General features: G+C 41.0%; 1 protein-coding gene across 1 annotated transcript; it reads right to left on the reverse strand.

Annotated features, from left to right (window-relative positions):
• Positions 1 to 2,177: 2,177 nt before the first annotated feature.
• LOC307239713 (guanine nucleotide-binding protein subunit alpha-14-like) lies at positions 2,178 to 11,777 on the reverse strand (the record flags this gene model as incomplete). The annotated part of the gene is made up of 7 exons (XM_080013240.1): positions 2,178 to 2,383; positions 3,345 to 3,498; positions 8,490 to 8,619; positions 9,162 to 9,290; positions 10,116 to 10,270; positions 10,699 to 10,883; positions 11,627 to 11,777. The coding sequence occupies 7 exons, from the start codon at positions 11,775 to 11,777 to the stop codon at positions 2,178 to 2,180; spliced, it is 1,110 nt and encodes a 369-aa protein (XP_079869366.1).
• Between the last annotated feature and the right edge of the window lie 6,312 nt (positions 11,778 to 18,089).

Below are 18,089 nucleotides of genomic sequence, written 5' to 3' on the forward strand. Positions count from 1 at the left end.
GAGAACAAAGGGATATTAATATTAAATGTTCACAGATGATGTCTATAATGGACAGAAACAGCCTGTGACACATGCAGCGTGACTCAGCCATCTCTGGATATGAAATGTCCCTGTTTATTATCCCAGTCCGTGTATTATCATTATTATTCGTATTATTAATATTGGTGTTATTATAATTATTATCATCATTATTGTGTCTCAATGTCTTAAATGGAGATGGCAGTGACTGTTAACTCTCCTCTTTGCAAGATAATTCTTCTACAATGACATTTAAAAGTAAGATGGAGTGCACCGGCTGAGATATAGTGAATAAAAAGAGTTAGAGGGAGCCAGCAGAGGGATAGCCAGCAGAGTGATAAACACAGTTTCCCTCTGTCTATCACTCTGCCGTCTCTTGTCCACGAAAATCTGGACTCCGGGTTCCAAGGTAACTTTTCTAGGAGGAAAATAAATTGGATTTCCACATATGTGTCCCTCCAGCAGTCTGCGTTGGGAGGCTTTCAAAACATCTTCCCGCCATATGGTTGATTTTGCGAAAAAGCCGTCCAAACACCTGGATAATTTGTGTTGCTAAGCAACACTCGCCCAAAAGTTGTAAACAGTCTGAACAGTTTCACCGCAATCTACAACTCCTAAAGTATAGTGCACCATCATATTGATTGATTGGCTAGAACAGAAAGAGAGGAAGCAACTACAGCAATCACCAACGACTGATGAACAGAAGTAAATAATGATGTAAGACTTTCCAGGTGAAAAACCCAAATCAACAATTGATCAGTGAGCAAAAGTTGCTGTATAACTCTGGCACTCTTCTTATCTCCAGCTTTGATGTGAGAAATTAATAGATCTGTGCTGAAAAAAAGTTACAGTATGACTTGTTACGAAGCTTGTGACTGCGAAATGACTGCTTTGACTTGACAATGGAAATCGGTGCACCAAGTAATATCCAAGAGACAAACATATAAAAGTATGTTTGAAAAACTGAAAAGTTGACAATACCTGCGATAAGACTTGTAGATGATGTGAAAAGCCCTTTCATTTCCCCACGGAATTTATGTGGAACCAAGTGCCTATTTGGTGTCTCCAATGATAACATTTTACTTCCAAGCTCTTGAGCTTAATTATGGCATCACAATCAAAGACCCGTATGATGAGACCAAACGGGTATATGATGTGTTATATCTCTTTAAAGTATTAAAAGGTGGAGCCATATTAAAACATGTGTTGCATCTCCCTAGACCTATGGAGACCACCTCCAGCATGTTTTGGCATTTCTGAGCTATTTAATGTTTTTCTATGACACTCAGTTGTTTCCACAATCCTCTAAAAAATATTAAATTGTTCTGTTCTCTACTCTGATGCAGTGGACTTTGTGGAACATTCCACAGGGGATAGATTGTAAAAGAAAAAAAAATCTTCCACTGAATTCGTTTTCCACACCCTCAAAATACAAGAGGCATCATAGAGATGGTCACAACTGTGATTTTCTTGTTGAATAAAGACGATGGTTTCTATCAGTTACTATCAATACAGAGCTTTTGGCACACAGGCAGCTCTGCAACTTCATTCATTTCAGTTGCTGGCTCTAAACATTTTTTTTTTCAAATGCAATAAAGGTTGCTTGTGCAAACATATTTTACTTGCATGCAAGCGCCACTGAGTGAGTCCATCCGAGGGCAAAACGTGTTCCTCCTTCACTCCATAAAGTATTTTTTTCCCGTAATTGCATCTCTGCAAGTTGTTCATGGTATCCAATGCCTCCAGCGGGTTTGGAAAGAGGGGAAACGCGGCGCCGCTTGGCTGCTCGGAAACTTGTCCCGACATTAGATCCTTTGTCGAAACCACCGCTGTCAGCCGTTACAAACAGGAGGAGGAACTCGTACGCTTATTTTGGTACGACATCTTTGAAGAAGGAAGCAATTGCTGCAGGTGAAGAAGTAGAGTGAAGAGGAGAGAAGAGAAAAGAAGGGAAGAGAAGAGAAGGGAAAAGAGGAGAAGAGTCCCGCCTGTGCATGGTTTGAGAAGAACGCTGTGTGAAACACCGATTGGGGATCATCCAGAACTGCAGCAGATCACCAGGCAGCGGGAAAGAATTCCCTCCTTCCTCCCTCAATCTTTTCCATCCGTCCATCCATCTTACCATACCTTAATCTGTCGGATTGTCCCCCCTCCCCTGCTCAGATGACCCCGTAGTCCCTGAGCGACTTGAGCAGCACCGTATCCTTAACGTCGCTGAACACCTTGCGGATGTTGTTGGTGTCGGTGGCGCAGGTGAAGTGGGGGTACAGTGTCTTGCTCTCCTCCCGCTTGTCGCGGCTGTGCGTCTGCTGCTCGTACATCTTCTGGATGTAGAGCTTGGCGTCCTCTGCGTCTTGCCTCTTGCCTGGAGGTTTTAGGGGATGAGCCATGAGTGTGGGAATGGAGGGGAAGATAAATTATTCATTGTCAGATTTGAATTCAGATAATCTGTCATTGTGTGATATTGTGACACAGGAAGTACAACTATCTAGTTCCTGCGCAACAATAGCACACAGGGACAGATTTTACACAATTTACTTACTATCACAAAAATAATGCCTTGCTTGTGACAATAACATTAGTAACTGCTGTAGTGGCTGGTACTTACAGGAACCTAAAAAGTATAATTAAGGTAAAATTGTCAAAGTACCTATCTATCGAGTATTTGAGCTTTGGGAGTCACTGCTTGACCACAATATACCACCACTATTGTAGGTTTAATGTGGTCTCTAATGGACAGAGTGTCTCCATCCCACAAATTACATTGCAAAAATAGGTGCATTTGACTACGTTTGTGTGTTCAGGGTGGATTAAATGATGCATTAGACCCAGGAAAAGCACTGGGACTGAAATTACTTTACAAATGACTTATTACTTTTGCTGCGTTATTTCCATCGGGTGCCATTGGGCCGTGAAGTTAGCACCATGCCCATGGAAAATCAGCTAAGAGATAATGATAATAATATACAAACTGATTGCTTGGTTCAGTTTTCACGATACTGCTTGAATGCAACCAAGCACGCAAAATAAAACTAAGAAAGAAACATTTAGAAATGAGGAATCAAACGTTGTTTGTTGTTGTTGTGTGGTGATAAATACACATAATTTGTCCTCATTGATTGTACTGCCGTTGACTTACAGATCACACACACACACACACACACACACACACACACACACACGCACACGCACATAAACAAATAGCAGAGCAAATAGTCATAACTACACAAACAGTAAAGACAACGAATGAATTGTCTTCCTATGATGCTTTTCTGTCAGAGCAAAGCATCATGGGGGAGTGGGACACTTCTGCTTCACGGTCTGACCTGTGAAGCCAGGGAAGTACTTCTGCAGGTCGGACGTCTGAATCTTGTCGGCCAGGATGTCGGTCTTGTTAAGGAAGAGGATGATGGATGTGTTGTGGAACCAGGGAGAGTGGATGGTGGTGTAGAACAGCGCCAGGCTCTCCAGCATGCGGTTCTGGGAGAGCGAGAGAGAATGTCGGATGAGAAACTGTGACGCCAACAAAACGTATTAAGTGGCATTGAGAGACACTGAGGGGGTGATACAGAGAAAGGCAGACAGAGAGAAAAGAGGGAGACAGAAAGAATATATCCAAAACATGGAAGCCAATGAATCTTAATGATTTTGACCGAGACCAGATTAACTGATACCCCTTTCCCACTGCACCAAAAACCCGGTAACGCCCGCTAACAATCTGCATTTGTCACCAGTGGGAAAGGAAAAACCCAGGTCTCAGTCCCAGGTCAAATGATCCGGCAATAGACTCAGGTTTTAATCGACTCCACCTCCAATCGGCTCTGATGTGAACAGGACACCTGGGTCAACCCGCTAATTTTGGCCCCTTTACCTGCACGATGCGACGCACGTTGAAGTTCTGGACACTGGCGCATAAATATACAGGAATATCCGTGTATTAATCCATCATTTCATATCCCATTTAGAATCCAAAATCAGAAGTTGTTGACTTTTTTCAGCATGTGGGATGATGAAATGTTGCAGCGTGAGGAGCACTACGGAGAACCACCACGCTCCAGCATGGCATGGTTGCCGGTGCTCCATGTTGCTTCTACTGTAGTGTTGGGTCGTTCATGAATGATCAGATTCTTTTGAACGGCTCAAAATACCTTTTTTCCCAAGTTTTACAGTTTTATGTTGTGGTTTTTTAAAGTTTCTGTCCCCTCTACTGTTTTGTTCCCAATCACACTGGAACCATTACATGCCCCTTTTCTGGTGTTTTCGTAAGGTCAAACGTGACACACCGGAAAAAAAACTGCATTTCTCCTGGCAATGGAAAGGTGTAAATCGTTTCTTTTTAGCGGGTTGCATCGAATTTAAGAAAACCCGGGTCAACCCGGGTAGACCACTTGGACAGGGAACTGACAAAACACCTAAGCGAGGAACGCCCAGAGACACAGTTTGCAAACACTCTGTCTTTTCATTTTCTTTTGGAATATTTGATATTTGATATGGTCTCTGATGGGCCTACTAACACACAAACTGTGAAATAAGTCAACTCAGTCAGTTTTTTGTGAGCTGTCTGCTTCAGAAAACATGTGGCGAAATGAGCTGTTCAGCTTTGTGTCTTGGTATTACGTAGCATTAAGACACATTAGAATTAGAACAACCCCCATCTGAATAACTCAAATCAAATCTTTTAAAAGGAAGAGGAATTAAAACCAACTGTCCATGAGGAAACTGCAGGCGATGGAAATGTAGGAATTTAAAAAATCATTGCGCTGTTTGTTTCTTTAAAAAAAAAAAAAAAAGTATGCAGTGGATAGACTGTAGGCTGCGGTGTGCCGCAGTTTTTTGCTTTTTTTCTCCAAACAAAACCAATAAAAATAGTGTGTTTTTATTGTAGATGTATTTATTTATTTCATTTTATTTTATTTTCCAACATTTACATGAAACTAAAAATCCACGCGTTTAAAAGTCCCAGTGCGTCGTGGTGCAATGTCCTTGTCTCCCATAAACATGGAGCACGGCAACGAAAGATGGAACTACCTTTTTAAATTAGGCCTTGTAGATCTTATACAGTATGAGTGAAGATTCAGCGACTATATTACTTATTTCTTGCCTCAAATTTGTTAAGAGACAGATTTTGGTGGACTGACAAGGTAAAATCAGTGAAAGTTACTAAGAAAATACAATATTCAAATGGAATTATAAGCCTGGACTGAGCGCTATGAAAGCTATGACAAAGTAGGTAAAATCAAAATGCGAAATGATACAATTAAAAAATAAGTTGAGCTTGTCCAAATTGGTGTTAAGAAGCAGCCCTTTTGGAAAAAGCCGAATTAGAATTACCCTAAACACGCTCGGCACTTTGGTTTATTTTGTATTAGCTCTGATAAATTTCAGTCAAACAGACAACACTTAAAAGCTGAATAAATATAGTATGTGATGATTCCTTTTATTAAATCTACTGTATTTATCATAGCTACATACAGTAGATAACTACACAGATATTGTGATGAATCATCAAGGATTTACTTGCAATATACTGTGCATCGCTGAATTGTGATTCCATCATTATCGTGTGAAATGTAATCATGAGAGTGTTCGGGTTAGGAGTTATCTTGTGATTCCCATCCCTAATCGAGACACAGAGAAAATTTTAACAAAAAGGAAGGAAAATTGTGAAAAATAGAAAAACAATGGAAAAAAATGGAAGAGAAATATATTTAAAAAAATCTATCTATATCAGTTCTAGTGCTACTTATTCCTAGAGAATATTTAACTGTCATACTGTTTACCAGGGGTTGGGAACCTTTTTGCCTGGGAGAGCCATAAGCGCCAAATATTTCTAAATGTATTTCCTTGTGAGCCATATAATATTTAATAAAATTGAATGCAACTCAATGCGTGCATTGTTTGAGTTAGGCATACATCTTTAATGTATAACACATCTCTGAGTACTTTAAAAAGTTTATCTTTATTCTTCTTAATAATATTGTTGTTATACTGTAGCTAACCAATAATAAATGAAATACTTTTTACCATTAATGCGACTTCTGGTGCTGCATGGTTTTGCTGATGGCCTTGTAGTCTGGTTCATACCTAGTGAGGTTAAGCTTCATGCTGCGTTGAGGCTTCCATCAGTTAAACGTGAGCGTAGGTTGCTCTTAATGTTTCTCAGACGCGAGAAAGACTGCTCACATGCGTATGTAGAGACAAACATGGTCAATACAACATTACTCGCACGCTGGATTGTGTGGTATGTGACAGCAAGCTCGTTCCAAGTTTTAGGAATCAGCTGGTCTTCAGGTTCAAGTTCAAGAGATTATTTGTCACATACATATTGAAGTTTTTTCCATTTCTGTCCACTTGTGTTCAGCTGATTGGTCCGACTCGAGGCAGAGAGTTTTCTTAATGTCTGTCTTACAGAGGGGATAAGTGCATGGGCTCGTAAGCAGCCTAGCAGCGGAACACCATTCCTCCTGCGCCCAAGAGGATCATTATTATCCACAATTATTAATATAATCCTCAGTGATATATATAATTGTGGCCTGCGTGCCGCATATTGAAATGAACAATAAAACTCTCGCCATGTCGGCGCACCACGGCCAGAAAGACTCCATCTACCTCCCTAAACCCTTACCTGTGGGCAGAGACTCCCACAAGTGGCGTCTCAGCAGAGACCCGGGAGGGGCAGGGGGCCGAGTAAAAGGTGCCCCGGAGTCTTTCTGTGGTCCGCAGCCGGTGCTTGACTACGCCCCTTTGTCCACCACATTTATATTTTTCATACAAAAACATTGTGTCTTTACTTAAGAATAATTTTATTTTACTCCTTTTCCCTATTGAATGAACAAACAAAAAAAGCACCATGCCTAACGGGGACACTCTCTCAGTCACTCCCTTGCCCAACCCCCGAGGATCCTCTTGGGCTAAGCCCCTGATGTCTTTGAATCCTAGGAACGCCCCTGCTTCGTGCAAAAGTGTCTGCTCAATGATGTAATGTAATGAAATAGAGAAAATGAAAAAGGAGAGAGACAGAGAAAGACAAATCTGTCTTTGGAGCTGGAGGCTGCGTTTAAAAACACTCCTTGAAGGCGATCTCAGAGGAGGTTTTTCTGGTTTGTCTTTGTGTTTGAAAGGAGAGCAGAAGTGACATATTTCATGTGTGGTGGTGGTGGTGGGATGGATTAGGAGAGGAGGAGGAGAGAAAGTGAGGGGCAAACCCAGACAATTGTTTTTTTTGCCTAAGCCCTGCATGGAAGGACAAAGTGAATGATGGAAGCAGCGTTGAGAGAGAGGGGTGAGAAGGAAAGGGTGAATGGGATGAATACAACACTTTAATACAGTCTGTGTGTGTGCATGCGTGTGTGCGTGCGTGAGTGGAGTTAGGCAGGGCTAGTTTATGGGGTGTGTGGTGCATTGAACACCACAGAGGTTAATAAATGTGTTGGCAGACTGAAAAATGGCTGCGAGATAAACGGCTTAGCAGGCGCTAGAGAGAGAGAGAGAGAGAGAGAGAGAGAGGGGAGAGGCGGTTTAACACAAGATAAGACAGGAGGGAGAGAGAGGTGGGGAGGGGGTAGCTACATGCATACATTTTTCCTGCCCAACAGTGAGACCTGTTGGCGGAGCGGTGAAATGCCCGTGGTGAGAGCAGTTTGACAGCGGAGGGCTGGGTTCAGAGTGAAAAACCCTGGGCGTGAACGCCTCTGGGCTCAGATCAACACGCACAGAGAGCGAGAGAGAGAGAGAGAGGGGGAGAGGGAGAGAGAGAGAGAGAGAGAGAGAAGATTGAAAGAACGATAGGAAGACACAGGCTGGCAAGGAGATGGAAAATCAGGCAGGTGGTCACACTGGCAAATTGGGAGATTTGGAGATGGAATAGTCTGTGTTATGTAGATATGCAGGCAGGTTGCTTTGTACTGGTAGAAGGACAGATGGACAGACTGTCAGCGGACAGGTAGAATAACCTACATACAGACAGACAGAGAGCTAAAGCATAAGGCCACATTACGTAATATTTCTAATCTTGAACGATGATTGAGCAGCGCACGTGTAACGACTGACATTTAAAGATTTTCAGTCTCTTCTGCACACACCCACAACAACTGCTGTCTTTGAGGAGCACTAATGTGAAGATGCAGAACAGACGGATGCAGTTTTGTGGTACTCACGCAAGAATGTCTTTCCTCACGAGAGGAAGAATATCTCACAATATTTAGACAAACGTGGATGGCGTACAGCTCGCTACTGTGGTTGTTTGTGCAGCGAACTTGCAGCGCTGACATACACTCGTTAGACAGGACTACCACGACTCCACCCAATCTCAAATCGTTGCCAAATCGGCATGGAAAATCACGCAGTGTCGCCCCAGCTTATGTAACCAATTGACCGACAAACACACACTAAGCGACTGACCAATAGGCAGTAGCCCCACACAATGTAACACCCCCCCCCCCACACACACACACACACACACAAACACTCACGTCTGTCTCTCTCTCCTCCAGGACCTGGTCGTACTCGCTAAGCGACGCCAGGAAGATGAGGGAGGTAACGTTCTCGAAGCAGTGGATCCACTTCCGCCGCTCTGACTTCTGACCGCCCACGTCCACGATCCTGCGGCCGATAAAGGTCGATGATCACTGGCCATAACAGCACAAACACTACACGCCGATTTCTACAATCCACCGCGAGAAACTGCGGAGCCTAAAAAAAGAGCCCTCAATGAAAGAGAACAACAAACAGCCAAAGAATACGGTTTTATACTTACAGGTGCATATTGGAATCTATAAATAGCCTTTGAAAAAGGTGCGATCCTAGTGCTATCATTTTATTAGTGACAGTGTTTGGTTTTTCCGTTTTGAATCTCTGATATCTCAGTTTCAAGCCGGAGAGATAAGTTTTAGTCGTCGCTGTCCACAGAGGGAGGGACGTCAGGTTTTTATAAGAAGACATAAAAAAATCACACTGGAAGGGCGTACCTAGGCACCAAAAATACAAAAATGAACCACTGATGGAAAGACTTATTATGATTAATTATTAATATTATTATTCCTATTTGATGACATTGATTACAGTACATATCAACAATCATCAAAAATACCCTTGACGTGTCAGTTTCGGTGCCATGGTGAATCTACTCTCAGGTGTGTGTCTACCTGAGAGTGATGGTCTTGATTTTGAAGGCATAGTCGTGGATGCCTGTCGTGGGGAATCGGACCCGCAGCACGTCTTGCGCAGTGGGAATGTAATCTGGAGCGGCGATGCGGTCCAGATTGGTCATGTAGCTATGAAAGGGAAAACATGCAAGAGAGAGAGAGAGAGAATAAATCGAGACAAGTTATGTAGAATTTTTATCTTGACATGTTTTTCATGTCATAAATGATAAGGCGTCGGCCTGTTTTCCAAAATCAGTCCGTATTCACCCTGGGTTGTGCAAAACAAACTGAGCGCCGGTGATGAGATGGATTAGTCATTAAAATTAGTCGTCAATGAAAACAGCGAGTGAGATGGGAGTGGAGTAGATCCACATCGTGTGTTCAGACCAGCGCTTTATGGCCGGTGTTGATACAACACTGTCATTAACTGGATGTTGACCGACTGTGTCTTATCGCCACGGCGATGATGATGGAGACGCCTTAGATAGTACATAGAAAACATATATAGATTGTGGGAAAATGGGGACAGGTTGATTGACCACGCAGAGGCTGTGCTTTTTGGCCACTAACAAATTATCAACTCTGTAGTATCATGGCCAGAGTAATTCAATAAATACATACAAAACGAGAGATGTACGAGTAAATCTATGAATTAAAGTGACAATAACAAAAGGTTTGTCTGTATTCGAGAAGGTTCGACTATCAACTGGTGGCGTCTAAAAAAGGAGTTCAGTCTGTTGAATGTGTGATGAACTATCGCCCTCTAGTGGACAATGATGCAAACAAACGCTGAACAACTTTTTCTTTAACTTACTTTTCAAAATTTCACCTAGAAATTTGTAATCAACTAAAAAAGAAAAATCAAAGGGATCTTCTCAAAAATCGCACTTGTCTTGAGATCTTGTCACTTTTTTTACTTTGATAAAAAATGGCTAATAAAGACCATCAACTCACTATTCGGTGGAGTCCAGGAGCTGGTACTCGCTGCGGCGGCCATAGCAGACCCGGATACCCGTGTCCGTCCAGAGGTGGCGTATGGCGTCCACGTAGCCCCGCTCCAGCTGGGTCACCCGGACCGGTTCCACGTCCTGAATCCACTTGGCGTACATCTGAGGACAGCAGGGGGTGTTGTCTGTTATATCATGGGAAGTGTGGTGGTATGTGTCACCACTAAGTTCTTCTTAAAAAAAATTGAAATTCACTTTGGATTCTACCAGGATTTGGGCTGGACATTCATTTGTACTTGAATGTGTGCTTTCCAAAACAAAATAATTGTCATTTTTTGATTAAAAAAGAAAAAATCTTAAGTGTGGAAACTAAAAGTAAATACTTTTCTCTTTTTTCATTATAATAATGTAATATAATAATAATATAATTTATTATGAATAATAATAATAATAATAATAATATATAAATACCATAACATCATAACATCATAATAATAATCATAAAAAATATAGTATATATTATATTTTATATTAGTAGTAGTAGTATATTATAATTAGAGAAAATGGGGGGTGGGGGGTGGGGGGGCAACCTCGTTCTCGGGGTTGGAGTAGGGGATCCTCAGGGCCGCCATGGCTCCTGTCATGGCCTTGATGGCGGTGAATATGTTCTGGAAGATGCATTTGGCAAAGGCCTTCCTGTCGTCCTCCGAGAAGCCTCTGCCGTGGATGATCCTCATCTGGCGGATGAAGGTGGTTTTCCCGCTCTCCCCGGTGCCTGAGAAGATAAAGCGATAAAGCGATAGAGATAAATGACTCCTCCAGCCTTCAACGTTGCTGAGCGCCGTGAGGCAACGCACTTTTGTTTTCATGTGTGGGCCTAAGGAATGGTGTTACAATGAATATCAAGATCGGACACGACTCCGAGATCAGTAGAAAAGACTCCCCAACAGAAAAGAATAGAATAGATTAGAAAATACTATAGAATCAAATTGACTTGACTAGAATAGAGTAGATTACAATAGAATACAGAAGGCTAGAATAAACTACACTAGAACCGATTAGACTAGAACCAATATTAATATAATTGACCACAATATAATAGAATAGAGTAGAGTAGAATAGACTAAAATAGACTAAAATAGACTACACTAGAAAATACATGAAAGACTAGAATAGAATTGACTTGACTAGAATAGAGTAGACTAGAATAGACTAAATTTGACTAGACTAGAATAGACAAGACCAGAGTAGACTGCACTGTGTGTTGTTCACCCCATCATTTCCAAATAAGAATAGAATGAAGTCTTAAAAGCTGGCGCACGGTCCTCTCATGGACGGAAACATCCAGGAACCAGATGACTCCACTGATATATAAAAACAGCCACCCTGAGCTTATCAGTGTGTAAGATCTTTTATAATACACTAATATAATGACATTTTAATATAATATGCCCTGTTCTAGAAGGAGGACACATCAGCCCTTGACCCAGAGATCCTGTCTTATTTTGCATCACTGACCCAGAAGGAGAACTTTGATTTCCTTCCGCTCCCTCTTCTTCTGCTGGTACAGGATCTTCTTGATCTCCTTGTCCAGGGCGATGGACTCCTTCTCCTCCTCCGTCTGGCAGCACACACAGGTACGATGGCACCACCTCCAGCAGCCCTCCATCTTGACCAGCGCTGGTAAAGGAACCCGGAAGGTCACTTAAGATACTTAAGTTAGTTGTGGAGACTTTCGCCTTTTTATTCCACTGTATTTCAAAGCAAATGTCTATACTTTTTTACTCTGCTATATTTCTAAACCCATCATGTTACTTTCAAAATATGATTTTTTTTTTTGTTGCATGCATATTTTGTGTAAACTGTAATCAGGACGTGCATGAGGGAAAGGTACAGTAGCCATCCATCCTGAGCAGCACTGGAAAGTAACCTTGAACAAGTACTTAAGTTGTTCTACTTTACTACATTTTTATCTGTACTAAGTATATTCAGTTTCAAAGAAGTTGGACTTTTTATTCCGCTATATTTCAAAGCAAGAAGATGTACTTTTTTATTCTACTACATTTCAAAACCACTCACATTACTTTATTAAAATACAATGATTTTTATTGGTATATTTCGAAAGTATATGCTATGGATTATAAAAGGAATCATATCCATAAAAGAGCCTACCCTGTGACATAGCAAAAGAAAATACTACATGTTTTTGTAAACTGCAATCAGGGCATGCATTATCATTCATCATGCAGAAAAGGTACAGTAGCAATATATATATATATATATATATATGACCATGTTACCATGTTGATAGTTATGTACTTTTAACACTTTAAGTAACATTTGGGAGCAGATCATTTCGTCTCCGGGTATTTATACTTTTACTCTAGTAAAAGCTCTGAGTACCCCTTCACAGGTCGATGATGACAGACGATAATGATATTTACTTTTTTTTATTTTATTTACCGTGATTCATTTGAACACACCTACCCACCCACTGGAAAACCGTAAATCTCGCAATTTTTCATTTGAAGGTTTTGGATGTAGGAGTCAGTCGTTTTGATTGCCAGATAAACCCGTGTATAAAGCATTATATGACCTGTTTCTCAGCCGGGCCTACCTTCCGTCGATTCGTCACAATCCCTGGAAAGACGCACCGGAAAAGTTTAATTGTGTTTCTCGGCCCATCTCCTGGGGAATAAAAAATAAAGAAAAGCTCCAACAACTCGCGATTTTCTTTTTCCGCTTCTCGTGGGAATCCTTGTTAACACGTGTCGCTCACTTGTCGTTATCCCGAGATAATAACCTGCTCCTCGGGAAATACTGCCAGGTCTGGAGCGGGGCACGCTCACTATGTGGTTTGGTGAAAACACCCTCACTGTCTGGAATGTGCCTCCGGCTCACTGCACTGAAGTGCGGGTGCAGTTTCAACTCCGGCTCATCCCTCGGTGGGCCTGGTACCCCCATGGCACCGGGGTCCATACCGGTACTGAGAAAAACAAATAGACTTGAGATCTTTAGGATAAATCGGGGTTCCCACAGTTTAAAAAAATATATTTTTAGGCTCCCGCTAAAGACCCTCCTCCCCAAGATTATTATTATTATTATTATTATTATTATTATTATTATTATTATTATTATTATTATTATTATTATTGTTATTATTATTATTATTATTATTACTACTACTACTACTATTATTATTATTATTATTAATAATAATAATAATAATAATAATAATAATAATAATAATAATAATAATAATAATAATAATAATAATAATAATAATAACAATATTATCTTATATATTGTCTGTGTATTTTGTGTGTGTGGGGGGGTAAAACAACAAACTAATAAAATGTCTTAAAATATCTATTTTTGTTGCGGGCCCCCTGCAATTCCTTCCCAGAACTCCTAGGGTCCGTGGAAATTTGTTTGTGGAACCCCCTGAGCTAAATGAATGAGTCCATACGAGCAATGACAATCCAAACGATATGGAATTGTTGTCTTGGTGGCAACGTGGTTGCTAAAAACAACAACAACAACAACAACAACAACAACAACAACAACAACAACAACAGCAACAGCAACAACAACAACAACAACAACAGTAATAATAATAATAATAATAATAATAATAATAATAATAATAATAATAATAACAACTCTGTTTCTCGACTGTACTCTTTCTGTTATCAGCTGTAGCACGTTGAACCGATTCATAAATTGTCTTCCGAGCAGGGAAGTGGTGCACAACAGGTATTCGTCACTCCTTCTCCTCTTTGGATGTCAATCTTTTGTCTCAGCCTGTAGAACCGGTTTGTCCGAGCCATTGATGAACTCACCAGCAGGTCTCGCATAGTAGGATCACCTGAGCTCCCCGTCGCCGTGGCAACGAGGTGAGCTGGGAGGGGGGGGGGGGGGGGGGTCGAGGGAAGACGTGATGGGCGAGAAGAGGAGGAGTGGTGGAGAGCGTCTGTGTAGAACCACTGATTTATCACTGCAATTATGCTCAACTACAGGTACAACTACTTTTGTAAAAGTAAAAAAAAAAAATACCGAAGTAGAAGCACAAAATCGATATATTATATTCTAAAAAGTAACTTGTACTCTGAGTAGTAGTTACTCATTAGCCGTTGGTGTTCAACGCATTACAGTATCAGTTGTAAAATCCACGAAGAGAATATATATTTGAACTTCTTTCAACAAAGCACAACATACTGTATATTTCTCTAATATGAGAAAAAATATGAATGGATCCATGAACTATAGACAGCTGTTTTTTTATAAACAACCAAAAATACAGAATACCATTTTTCGCAAAAAAACGTACTTAATAACAGTAATGTGAGTAGTTGTAATCCGTTACTTCCAGTGTGGAGAGAGTGGAGGCAGGACAGAGAGAGAGATGAAAAGTTATGGGTGTGTTTGTTTGTGGGGGGTGGAGCTTTACTGTAAAAATAAGCTGGTTCCGTCACCAAATACAGGAAATTAGCTCCTTAGTGCTCGGAAGAATTATAATTGTATCCTCAGCCCTCCTTCTCCCCTAAATCTAACAAATAATAAGAAAAAGCTATCGATTTTAAATACTATAAATCTATCTTTGAAAAAGCCTCTGAAAATAAATGACTTGCTTTCCTCTTCCTCTGTATTTCTTTCCTTTTTATTTTTTATTATTTTATTTTTTCCTTATTTTTTTATTTCTACCTTTTTATGTAATTATCTTATTTTTTATTTATACATTTAATTACCACTGTAATTGTATTGGATATTAAAGTAAATGATTATTATTGTTATAAATATAAAATAAGAATGAATACTTATTAATAATAATAATAATAATTATTATTATTGTTGTTATTATTATTATTATTAATAATAATAATAATAATAATAATAACAACAATAATAATAATAGGTCATTTATTATTATTATTATTATTATTATTATTATTAATAATAATAATAATAATAATAATAATAATAATAATAATAATAATAATAATAATAAGCTGGTGCTTTAGCATCACCACCAGGATGGAGGGTCTCGAAAGGAGACTTTGTCCCTTCACACTCACCTCTGTGGGAAACTGATTAATGATTAATCTGACGACATTCAGCTTCAAATATTGGAGCCGCTAGTCTAATATCATGTTTGCGCAACTTCTGACAGGTGATCATCTAAAAATGTATGTGTCGGCTGCAGCAGGTAAATAGAGATGCTATGTCTTCATAGACATTAAATGGCAGTTTTGCTGTCATAAACATTAATAAAAATAAATGCACATTTTCTAATATCAAGTGTAGCCACTTGCACAATTGAGGAATCATCTGTAAAACAGCAGATTGCTCGATTGAATACCCTAGAGTCACTTTGTTTCATTAAATGAGTCTGTTAGCGTTTTTGTTGTTGAAATTTATGTTACATTTCTTAGTGTTCGGCATGACTGTGGAAATGTTTTTAATGATATAAATCAGCAGCGAAGGAATTGGAGGTGTGTTTCAGCCAAATACCAGATGGAACCATCTCCTCATGAGTCACGTCAACATTCTTCTCTTCATTCCAAGCATTCCAGAAAGCAACGAGTGACACACACGCTTCATAATACATGTTACTAAAACATGTTTTATCATTTAACATCCATGAATTAGTTAACAACAAGGTATTAACATGACATATCAGTGCTCAAATCCTGTTCTTGAGTGCATAGAAAGAAGAAAACAGTTCTCACCGATTCAACAAAGCACTTGATATTAAATGCACCCAAATATTAAAAAAAAACACTCGTTCAACATTAGCTCCTCTTCGGGTTTGGAGACACATTCCGCTCCCAACGCATTCAAAGAGGAAAAGATCAATTCCTTCCATAATCATCATGTAATTGCCCGAGTCGTGCATTAAAAAAACACGAGGTGGCGTCAGACTCGATGATCATTTTCTGCCTTCGAGGGCTTTTAGTGACACTTGCTCCACTGTCCACTCGTATTACGCGTTTCCAGACGTTCGAGCCTGTCGTTTCATCCCGCCAGAGGAACTGGAAAAGAACGCACCAACACATAACTCGAGTGGCGTCCTTCAAATGAGGCGTCTTCAATGCGCGTCCCTGGGCGTGAGTGTATTTCAGACACGAATGTTCATAGCGGGACAAAAAAAAGCGGTTATTTGACAACTCGGCGACGGGGCGCTGCGGAGCGACGACCGGCGACGAGCCGACAGCGTCACCGCGACGAGGAAGGCTGAGCGGGTTCCAGCTTCACGCGTATGAGCACCGCCGAGCGTCGGGCGCCGGCCAATAGGAGGGAAGACACGCTGTCAACGCGCCGGGCCTTGGAAAATGGACGCTCGGACCCTTACGTTGCTCCGATGACTTTAGATCTGAGACGTCACTTAAAAAGAAAATCGATAAAACAAGGACCACGTCATTTAACGTTGCGTCAGCGAGGACAATTATTCATCTCAAGGGACGGATGACGAGATTATTGACGGATTTTGTTTCAAGGGGTGATTCGTTTTTCCAAGTAAACAAACTACAGCATTTTAATAATAAGTAAGTACACGACACGGCACCATCTACCTCTGCAATATATATTAAATATGGAAAAGAGCCGACACGCAGGTGCACCGGGGCGCACAAGACCAGAGCCGCGCGGCTTCACGCTGCAGCCCCCGCGGCCGGTGTCGCGTCGAACTCTGTTTCCCCGTCGAGCGGCGAAGGGGGCGCGCGTTCACAAAAAGCTCGCCCCCGCAAAAAGCGCGCCCCCGCCATGCTGTGCGCGTACACCTGGGATGCTACGGAGAGCGTTAAGGGTCAAATGTAACCCTTCTTTTCTTTTTTTGCGATTTGTCTCCGCTTTTGTTGAAGACTACAAGTGAATGGGTACGTCATGACTGTCTGGGTATAGTTTCAATGTGAGGAAACACAACCTATGTGTGTTGCGTTGCCTTTATTAGCACAACCAACTGCCGTTATTATCAATAAATCCTATTGTATTTGTGACAGGGTTTTAGTTTGATTGTTGTGGACTTTTGGAAGACCTGCGGGCTCGTTCCCCTCCTTGTGACTTGAAAGGCTAAATGCGTTTCGTGTATGTGCGTTTCGTGTATGTGCGTTTCCCTCGCCGTTTAAACGGGGGCGGGGGCGAGGGGGCGAGGGGGAAAGCCTTCTCGACGGGGAAACGGAGTACGATACAAAACCAGCGGTGCCGTGACGCGGGCAACAGTGCCGTCACTTTCACACACACTTAAACACTATAAAGAGGACCACAATGGAAACAAGTTATCTGTTAACCTTATTGTGTTATTCTCGAAATTTTGCGACAAGCACTGAAAACAAGGTTATTATTATTATTATTATTATTATTATTATTATTACTATTATTGGCGGTCAAGCCCTGAAGGTGCGCAAGCGCCATTGTTTTTGTCATACTGACGTAAGTAGCCTATGGATGTCATGGATGCGCATGAATAAATTAATAAAATGTATTTTCGGGGCAGTCCCAACATGCCGTCGTCCAAGCTTGATCCAGATCGGTCCATTATTGTGGAATAATTTCGTTAAAAAAACGGTATTTTTGTCATTGATGCAACGCACGCGCAAATGATAGCTCACACGGGTCGCATAATAGCATTGCAGTCTAGTGATTGGTCAACAACCGGGTCCTCGTCAAGATGGCGGCAACGTGCAGATGCGCCTGACTTCAGACTTCCATGGATGTCATGGATCCGAGGAACCCACAGACAATCTGAATAATATTTGTAATCGGGGCAGTTCCAACATGGCGTCGTTGGAGTTTCATCCAGATCGGTTCAGTATTGTGGATGGAGTTTGTGATCAACAATGACTACCTCACCAAAATGGCGCCATCAAGCACAGACTTATGAAACCTTGCGCGTATACGCAAGTAGATTGGGTACACAGATCACATGATAGTACTGCAGTCTACCACGACGTTACAAATCTGGGCGATACCACAAAATTTGATT

This window comes from Zeus faber (assembly GCF_960531495.2).
Source record: "Zeus faber genome assembly, chromosome: 1".
NCBI classification, from domain to species: domain Eukaryota; kingdom Metazoa; phylum Chordata; class Actinopteri; order Zeiformes; family Zeidae; genus Zeus; species Zeus faber.